Here is a 10421-nt window from a genome sequence, read left to right on the forward strand (position 1 = left end):
GTGGGAGGGAGGGAGACACAAGAGGGAAGGGATGTGGGAACAGATGTATATGTATGACTGATTCACTTTGTTATAAAGCAGAATCTAATAAAGAAATTTTTTAAAAAATTTAAAAAAATAAAGAAATGAAACAATGCAATGAGAGAAAAGCAACTCAGTAGATTTCATTCAGCTTCATCCCAGGATGTTACACAAATTGGTTCAAGAAAATATAGATCTATTAACAGATGAAAAAAGAATGAAAGAAAAGAATAGTAGTTAAAAGTGTACTCACACACAAAAATAGAAAAAGAAAAATGGCAGCAATAGATTTGTGAAAGAGAGAAATCAAAAGATCAATAAACATATTAGATGATTAATCTTAGTAAGTAATAAAATGAAAACTAAAATAAGAATGAATAGTTTCATTTTTATGAGATGGGCAAAAATTTTAAGTCTGAAAATAACAAAGAATATGGAGAAATAGACAACATTTTACATCATTTCTGTGACTGTAAAATAGTGAGTGCATCCACTTTAGAGAGTAATTTACCAGCATTTAGTAAAGCTGAAAATGCACCTTTCTATTGTACAGCAATAGAATATCTGGTATTTGCCAAAAATTAGAGAAAAAGAATGAAACTGGGGTAATATTTTCAGGAAACAATGGATAAGAATTTTCAAGAACATATTTAAGAAAATGAATCTACAGCAATAGGAAGCCCAGTAAACCCCAAATAGAATAAATGAAGTCAAACCTATACTTGGACTCATCTTACTGAAACTGCAGAAATCCAAAGACACAGAAAATCTTAAAAGGAGGTTAAAAAAATTGATTATTTTTAAAGAAGTAACATTTAGATTGAGTTCCTAGGAGTAAAAACAATAGACAAAATGAAAAGGAGTGATATTTTAATATATTGAAAGAACACACAATGAAATAAAAACAAAACCATCCAAATACAAATTCAATAGTGAGAGATAACATATTTCAGAAATAATGGCATATCAGTATCAGTTTTTAAAAAAAGAAACTGAGAAATTGCCACAAGTAGGCATATATTCTAGGAAATTCTAAAAAATTATGTCTACCAGGCACAAAAGAAAATGATTTTAGATAGAAGGTCTGGGACATAAAACAGAATTAGGAATAGAGGAAATAGTAAATACGTACAACGTTATATATGAATTTTTAGTAAATAAACCACAATAATAACATTAGGACTTTTAAAAATATAGAGAGAATTAAGAAATACCAGAATTTATTTTGGACATTGTATTTCTAAATTATGAGCAGAGTTTCCTCAGACAGTCATAATAGCCATAGTGCTATTATACTGCTAATTCCATGAACTCAGATCTTATGACTTAATTATTTTTGCATCTGCCAGTACCTAATATAGTCTTTGGCCCCAGGGAAGCAGTATAGTGAAGGGATTCTGTGGTCAGTTTCTTGGAATGGAATCCTGGCTCTGCCTCTTACCAAATGTAGCACCTTGAGAAAGTTCTTTAACCCATCTGTGCTGTATTTTCCTGATCTGTAAACAATGAAGCTCCTATAGGACTACTATGAGGATGAAATAAGATGTGCGTGGCACAAGATGCCTATAATACTTCTGTTATATAAGAAAATAGGAATTTATAAGTAAATTAGATATAATTTTTGTATGATTTACCTAGCGCATGTATTATTTGGCCTCATATATTTAATAATATGTATTTATAAAATATCTTAATTATGTTAGAAGTTTTAAAAATTCTATTCTTTTCCAATTTTGAAATAATTTATCTCTAGAATAATACATGTAATATTAGCCAGTCTCACACTCTCTATTTTTAAAACATTATTTCTGAAGAAATGTAAGGCCCAAACCAATTTATTTCCCCTTGCAGTCAGCAATATTTCAGAATATTCAATTTTTCTTAGTATACTGCCTTGAAAGTGAGAAGGGTATTCCATCTCAGTTCACTACACATTTCAAATAATGATACAGTAATTAATGTAGTGTCCATTTAATGTGAAATTCTCTATCTACGAGGTGTTTCCAGTCACAGTGTCAGCTCATTTGATTCTTACCTGAGCAAAGACTATTGTAAGAAAGGCTTTTTGTGAAAGCCATTAATCACTGTCATTTACTACATAATTTAAAAGGCAAAACTTTTAGTGGAAGACAAATATTAACCAGTGATATTGAAATCATCATTCAAAAATGGCACTGGTTTTGCCATGTACAGTTACTGACTGACCATACAAAAATTACATAAATAAATGAGATTTAGTAACAAGTGAACACTGCACACATACAACACCTCTATTTATTGTGAAACTTTATTAGCAATCTAAATTAGCTTACTAACAGCTTGAATATTAAAAAAAAAACACTGTGATACTCAGTTTATATGCTATTTGTACTTTGTTTTTTACCACCAATACTGAAATATCTTCTTAAAATAATTCTAGCTGCTTTATTCCCTCCTCACATTTTGGATCATATCTGGGAAAACGTCTACATAGAACTCCATGTAAGGAAGACAATGTCGGTGATAGATCATCTATCATCATTAGTATGAGTTGAGGCTTCTGGTACTTTCTAACTCTGACACATTAAGTGAGAAAAAAAATATTTTCTTCAGAAAATTCTCAAATTAGTTAATATCCTAATTAATTAACTAATTAATATATTTTCTATTTCGCTTTTTTCTCTGTCTTTACAAAATCTTACATATTATTATTATTACTTATATAATATTACTATATTATTCTATATTATATACATGAAAATCTAAACACTGCAGTACATTATCCTTAAAAAGAGTAAACAAAAGTATACTCTCGCTATTTTAATTTTAATATATTTTGTTTGATCATGATTACTGTATTTGCAAAGTTTACCCAGGATAACTCATGTCCATGCAACACTCTACTTTATAAACTGCTCTAACACTTTTTATGGATCTCACAAGCATTCTCTGAGAAGGGTATATCTTGTGCCTGCTTATATTTTCAAGAGGAAGTGAAACAGGAAAGAGAACTCTATATGGGAACATAATGCATAACACAGAATCCTCAGAACAATTTAGTATAAGAAGAGGCCTGAGGGCTTCCCTGGTGGCGCAGTGGTTGGGAGTCCGCCTGCCGATGCAGGGGATGTGGGTTCGTGCCCCGGTCTGGGAAGATCCCACATGCCGCAGAGCGGCTGGGCCCGTGAGCCATGGCCGCTGAGCCTGCACGTCCGGAGCCTGTGCTCCGCAACGGGAGAGGCCACAACAGTGAGAGGCCCAAGTACAGCCAAAAAAAAAAAAAAAAAGAAGAGGGCTGAGACTTTACAATTATATTACTTTCTCTGTCTTATTCTTTCTTGGCTCTTATATATATGAATGGAACTAAATCAAAGGAAAGATATGCAATGTTTATAGAACAGAATACTTTAGATTTTTAGGGTGTCTATTCTCAAAAATTGATCATTAGATACAATTCAATTTCAATAAAAATCTTAGCTGATGCTTTATTTTATTTTTCTGTCATCAGTGATGATAGAAATCAGAACAGTGGTTGCATATGGGGGGTGTGGGTAAGGACTGACTAGAACTATCTGAGAAGATGGAAGTGTTCTATATTTTGATTGGCATATGTGGTTACATGAATATATACACTTGTCAAAATTCTAAGAATTGTTTATTTAAGAGTTGGATGTGGATTGATCCCCAATATGGTTATTCTTTATGTGGTTTAGCACATCCCATTTGATCAAACTTCAATCTGGTAAGTCAGTCCTTCTGTTTAAACACATAAATAATATAACAACCCACACTATTTACTCATGCTGCATCCTATAAGTGGAGGAAGATATATACAAAAGAAATATCATAAACCTTCTCCTAAGAAATAATACAGTCAGAAATAGTTTTTAAATTTGCATTATCCATCAGTTAGGTGAGTTAAATCGTTCATAAGATTCTTTTGATTGCATTTTTTATTGTAATAGTTGTTTGGTTTTATTTGTGTATTTTGATTTCCTCTTTTATGAATTGTCTGCTCATATTTTTTGCCCATTTTACTATTAGACTTCCAGATTATTTTATTTATAGTAGGGCTTTATTTTTCTACATGTAAATTTTTAATTGGTTACATATTTTAAATACTTTTCACTTTGTTTTCATCTCCTGTGTTTTGCACAAACATCTTTTCCCTTATGGAGTGTACCTTATGTATCATATTCATAAAACAGGTATATACTCTATTGTTATCAATTACTTCTACCTATTTTCTGACTTGTATTGTAACCTCTTTGTTTATCTGTCAGTTATTTAGAAGAGGTTTTATAATTAAGATTATTATTATGATTATTATTTTAACTTCCAAAAGAATGGGAACAGGTGGCAACAGGAAGGAACATGTAAGAAGAGAGGGTAGGGGATGGGGAAGGGGAAATTAATGTTTTGGCTTCCAACTGATTTCTAATTTACTATACTTTGTTCAAAGTTGTGGTTGCAGGATACTTATTCTTTAATATTGAAGGGACTTGGTTTGTGACGTAGTATGGAGGTAATTTTTTGTAAATACTCCATGCCTCCTTGAAAAGATTGGGTAGGAAATCCTGTACCTAGAGCATAGTCTAATACAGGGAAGCTTCTGGTATCTTCCCTTGCTGTTGACTGGACTTCTCTCTAGTCCACCATTTTACAAAGTTAAAATTTTAATGGAGAATCTTGAGGTTATCACATTATTGCCACTAAGAGTCAAAAGAATTGAAATATTTATAAGGATAAAAATAAATAATTAAACAGATGTTAATATTAAAAATACTGATTATACACAAGCATCTTGCCTTAAGAATAACAATAAAAGTATTTTTGCTTTACCAAATTAATAAAATCTAAAAGAGCCTTGAAAAATCATAAGTACAAACAAGGTATTTCTTCAGAGGTAAACAGGGCTGCACTGATTTTTGTTCCTTAAAAATTCTGTGCAGTCCTTTGTTATTCATATTCTGTGCATCATATGTATTAGGGAAAAGTTATTTTCTTAATATCACACATAATTGCTTTTTTTCTTCATCTGAATTCACAAGAACGTATCAAAGGGAATTCATTGCTTACCAATTTGCTTTCTGTACTGATCAACAGGAAGTTTTATAGTGGAGGCATCTTTTCTCCCCATCTTTGATCTCCAAAATGCCTGCTGCAAAGAAAGAAAATAATTATGATGAAGTCAAAAAAAATCAAAAGAACTATCTACAAACCTCAGAAATAATTTACTTCACAAAATCTATTTTTAAAGCAACAGGTAAAAATGCATTTGACTTCTTCCCATTAGATATTGGTAAAGAATATGAAATTCGAGACACCTTCAAGATGGCAGAGGAGTAAGACGTGGAGATCACCTTCCTCCCAACAAATACATCAGAAATACATCTACATGTGGAACAACTCCTACAGAACACTACTGAATGCCGGCAGAAGACCTCAGACGTCCCAAAAGGCAAGAAACTCCTCACGTACCTGAGTAGGGCAAAAGAAAAAAGAAAAAACAGAGACAAAAGAATAGGGATGGGACCTGCACCAGTGGGAGGGAGCTGTGAAGGAGGAAAGGTTTCCACACATTAGGAAGCCCCTTCACGGGCGGAGACTGCGGGTGGTGGAGTGGGGGAGCTTCAGAGCCGTGGAGGAGAGCGCAGCAACATGGGTGCAGAGGACAAAGCAGAGAGATTCCCGCACAGAGGATTGGTGTCGACCAGCACTCACCAGCCCCAGAGGCTTGTCTGCTCACCCACAGGGGCAGGTGGCAGAAACCATTTCCTCTAAGATCTGGAACAAGACAAGGGTGTCCACTCTCACCACTACTATTCAACATAGTTTTGGAAGTTTTAGCCACAGCAATCAGAGAAGAAAAAGAAATAAAAGGAATGCAAATCAGAAAAGAAGTAAAGCTGTCTCTGTTTGCAGATGACATGATACTATGCATAGAGAATCCTAAAGATGCTCCCAGAAAACTACTAGAGATAATCAATGAATTTGGTAAAGTAGTAGGATACAAAATTAATGCACAGAAATCTCTTGTTTCCTATACACTAATGATGAAAAATCTGAATGAGAAATTAAGGAAACACTCACATTTACCACTGCAACAAAAAGAATAAATTACCTAGGAATAAACCCACCTAAGGAGGCAAGAGACCTGTATGCAGAAATTATAAGACACTGATGAAAGAAATTAAAGATGATACAAACAGATCGAGCGATATACCATGTTTTTTGATTGGAGGAATCAACATAGTGAGAATGACTATACTACCCAAAATAATCTACAGATTCAATGCAATCCTTATCAAACTACCAATGGCATTTTTCACAGAACTAGAACAAAAACTTTCACAATTTGTATGGAATCACTGAAGACCCTGAAGAGCCAAAGCAATCTTGAGAAAGAAATACAGAGCTGGAGGAATCAGGGTCCCTGACGTCAGCCTATATTACAAAGCTCAGTAATCAAGAGAGCATGGTACTGGCACAAAAACTGAAATATAGATGAATCGAACAGGATAGAAAGCCCAGAGATAAACCCATGCACCTATGGTCAACTAACCTATGACAAAGGAGGCAAGGATATACTATGGAGAAAAGGCAGCCTCTTCAGTAAGTGGTGCTGGGAAAAATGAACAGCTACATGTAAAAGAATGAAATTAGAACATTCCCTAACATCATACACAAAAATAAACTCAAAATGGATTAAAGACCTAAATGTAAGGCCAGACACTACAAAACCCTTAGAGGAAAACATAGGCAGAACACTCTATGACATAAATCACAGCAAGATCCTTTTTGACCCACCTCCTAGAGAAATGGAAATACAAATAAACAAATGGGACCTATTGAAATTTAAAACCTTTTGCATAGCAAAGAAAACCATAAAGAAGATGAAAAGACAACCCTCAGGATGGGAGAAAAATTTTGCAAATGAAGCAATTGACAAAGGATTAATCTCCAAAATTTATAAGCAGCTCATGCAGCTCAATATCAAATAAACAAACAACCCAAACCAAAAATGGGCAGAAGACCTAAAGAGACATTTTTCCAAAGAAGATATACAGATTGCCAACAAACTCATGAAAGGATGTCAACATCACTAATCATTAGAGAAATGCAAATCAAAACTACAATGAGGTATCACCTCACACCAATCAGAATGGCCATCATCCAAAAATCAACCAACAATAAATGCTGGAGAGGGTGTGGAGAAAACAGAACCCTCTTGCACTGTTGGTGGGAATGTAAATTGATAGAGCCACTATGGAGAACAGTATGGAGGTTCCTTAAAAAACTAAATATAGAGCTACCATATGACCCAGCAATCCCACTACTGGGCATATACCCTGAGAGAACCATAATTCAAAAAGAGTCATGTATTACAATGTTCACTGCAGCTCTATTTGCAATAGCCAGGACATGGAAGCAACCTAAGTGTCCATCAACACATGAATGCATAAAGAAGCTATTATATAAAGTAATATTCCACACAATGTAATATTACTCAGCCATAAAAAGAAATGAAATTGAGTTATTTGTAGTGAGGTGGATGGACTTAGAGTCTGTCATACAGAGTGAAGTAATTCAGAAAGAGAAAAACAAATACCATATGCCAGCACATATATATGGAATCAAAAAAAAAAATAGTTCTGAAGAACCGAAGCGTATGACAGGAATAAAGATGCAGACATAGATAATGGACTTGAGGACAAGGAAAGGGGGTAGGGTAAGCTGGGACAAAGTGAGAGAGTGGTATGGACATATATACACTACCAAATGTAAAATACATAGCCAGTCGGAAGCCGCCACATAGCACAGGGAGATCAGCTCAGTGCTTTGTGACCACCTAGAGGGGTGGGATAAAGACCATGGGAGGGAGACACAAGAGGGAGGAGATATGGGGATATATGTATATGTATAGCTGATTCACTTTGTTAGAAAGCAGAAACTAACACACCATTATAAATCAATTATACTCCAATAAAGATGTAAAGAAAAAAAAAGAATATAAAATTCTTTCAAATAAATTATCAAGGATACAATTGGTGCAAATAAATACAATTAAATACAATTAAATTTCCCAATTATTCATTCTTGGTAACATTCATTTTATCAAGTACTATTAATGCTCAATGAAACCACACTGTTACAGAGCTGGAGATCAGGGTATTTAAGGTGAGGGTTTCAGCCATTTTGATGAGTCTGTTTTCCTGGGTCTCTCCCATGTATGCATGTTATTAAAGTTCTGTTTGATTTTCTCCTGTTAATCTGTCTCATGTCAATTTAATTCTTAGACCAGCCAGGAGAACCTAGAAGGGTAGAAGAAAATTTCTTCTCCCCCATACACTACATTATATGCACTGTTTGTTTTAATCCACAACATATCTTTCAAACCCTATTCTTTTTACTGAATTTAGATATTGTAGTGGACACTGCAACCTACTAACCAAAATCCATATTGTCCTTTTCTTCCTGGCACTATTATTCCTAGCCTGAAATCAAACATTTAATTGAATTCTTGTCAACAGAATATGAATGGAAGTCATGTGTGCCACTTCCAGACCTGAACACTAAAAATCTCCCTTGTTGAATCCTGTGTTCTTTTTCCCCTTCCAATTGGCTAGAATGGAAATAATCTCCAGAGAAACCATAAGGGTATCTTTGTAAGAACACAGAATCTTGATCAGCCTGGGGTGGAGGAGGGTATTCTGTAACTTATTTACTATTGTCAACTGAAAAAACTGCACAACGTACAAGTTGAGAGTTATGTTTTATTCAGCAAATATTCTTAGGACTTCAAGCCTGGGAGGAAGCATCTCAGATGACTCTCAGAGACTGCTCAAGGAGGCAAGGGGGGAAGCCAGGATATACAGGAGTTTCTGCAACAAAGACCAGGTAGTTGGAACATCAAAAGATTACTATTAATTAAAGAAAACCAGATAGCTCAGATTAAGGAATTTAGCTCTTTTCTATGTATGGGAAGATGCAAGAGTCTGGGCTCACTAAAATCATTCCTTTGATATGCCCTTCAGCTACCTGGGGCCAGTATCTTGTGTTTTTTCATCCTGAGTTTCCTCTGGTGTACTATCACAAGTGGCTACAGTGGCTGACTGCTAGATGGGCTTGGCAGTGGGCAGCCTGTTTCTCTCCATCCTGAGCTCCCTCAAGGCTCACCATCCAGTGGCTGTAATGTGATGGCTTGATGGCTGCCACATCCTTTGTTTACTGACATGGCAGGCAATATTTTAGTTCAAACTATCATTGTACTCTACTGAAAAAGAAATGAAATTCTACTGTGATTGAATCATATATGTTGGTGGGGTCTATTACAGGCCTAAGTGTTCCCCAGAGGGTGCCTGGAAGCATTCCTCAATGCTTCAAGGAAGGAGCTACAAGATAAAGATGAAGTCAGGCAAGAACTGGCCAGTTCACAAACAAAACTATGAGGGAATAGAGAGCCCAGTAATTTGGGAACAAGATTGGAAAAGCCAACTTCTAAATGCCAAAAAGCAGTAAATAAAAGTTAAAGAGAAGCATTAAATCTATAGATTGCTTTGGGTAGTATAGTCATTTTCACAATATTGATTTTTCCAGTCCAAGAACATGGTATATCTCTCCATCTGTGTGTGTCTTCTTTGATTTCTTTCATCAGTATCTTATAGTTTTCTGCATACAGGTATTTTGCCTCTTTAGGTAGGTTTATTCCTAGATATTTTATTATTTTTGTTGCAGTAGTGAATGGGATTGTTTCCTTAATTTCTCTTTCTGATCTTTCATTGTTAGTGTATGGAAATGCAAGATATTTCTGTGTATTAATTTTGTATCCTGCAACTTTACTAAATTCATTGATTAGCTCTTGTAGTTTTCTGGTAGCATCTTTAGGATTTTCTACATATAGTACCATGTCATCTGCAAACAGTGACAATTTTACTTCATCTTTGCCAATTTGGATTCTTTTTATTTCTTTTTCTTCTCTGATCACCATGGCTAGGACTTCCATATCTTTGTTGAATAATAGTAGCGAGAGTGGGCACCCTTGCTTTGTTCCTGATTTTAGAGGAAATGCCTTCCAGTTTTCCACCATTGAGAATAATGTTTGCTGTGGGTTTGTCATATATGGCCTTTTTTATGTTGAGGTAGGTTCCCTCTATGCCCACTTTCAATAAAAAATATTATTTAAAAAAATGCAATGAGGTACCACCTCACACCAGTCAGAATGGCCATCATTAAAAAGTCTACAAATAACAGATGTTGGAGAGGATGCGGAGTAAAAGGAAACCTCCTATATGTTGGTGGGAGTGTAAGTTGGTACAGACACTTTGCAAAACGGTATGGAGCTTCCTCAGAAAACTAAAAATAGAATTACCATATGATCCAGCAATCCCACTCCTGGGCATATACCCAGATAAAACTAT

General features: G+C 34.9%; 1 protein-coding gene across 1 annotated transcript in view; it reads right to left on the reverse strand.

Moving 5' to 3' along the window:
* Positions 1-5140, reverse strand: part of TRIQK (triple QxxK/R motif containing) — a gene marked incomplete at both ends in the record, with an annotated part of 51700 nt that extends 46560 nt beyond the window's left edge. Inside the window, one exon of the mRNA XM_079722342.1 lies at positions 5080-5140. Within this exon, the coding sequence (XP_079578468.1) occupies positions 5080-5140 (61 nt within the window). The remainder of the gene's footprint in view (positions 1-5079) is intronic.
* Positions 5141-10421: the final 5281 nt, after the last annotated feature.

The sequence above is a fragment of the Hyperoodon ampullatus genome, assembly GCF_949752795.1.
Source record: "Hyperoodon ampullatus genome assembly, chromosome: 17".
Taxonomy (NCBI): domain Eukaryota; kingdom Metazoa; phylum Chordata; class Mammalia; order Artiodactyla; family Ziphiidae; genus Hyperoodon; species Hyperoodon ampullatus.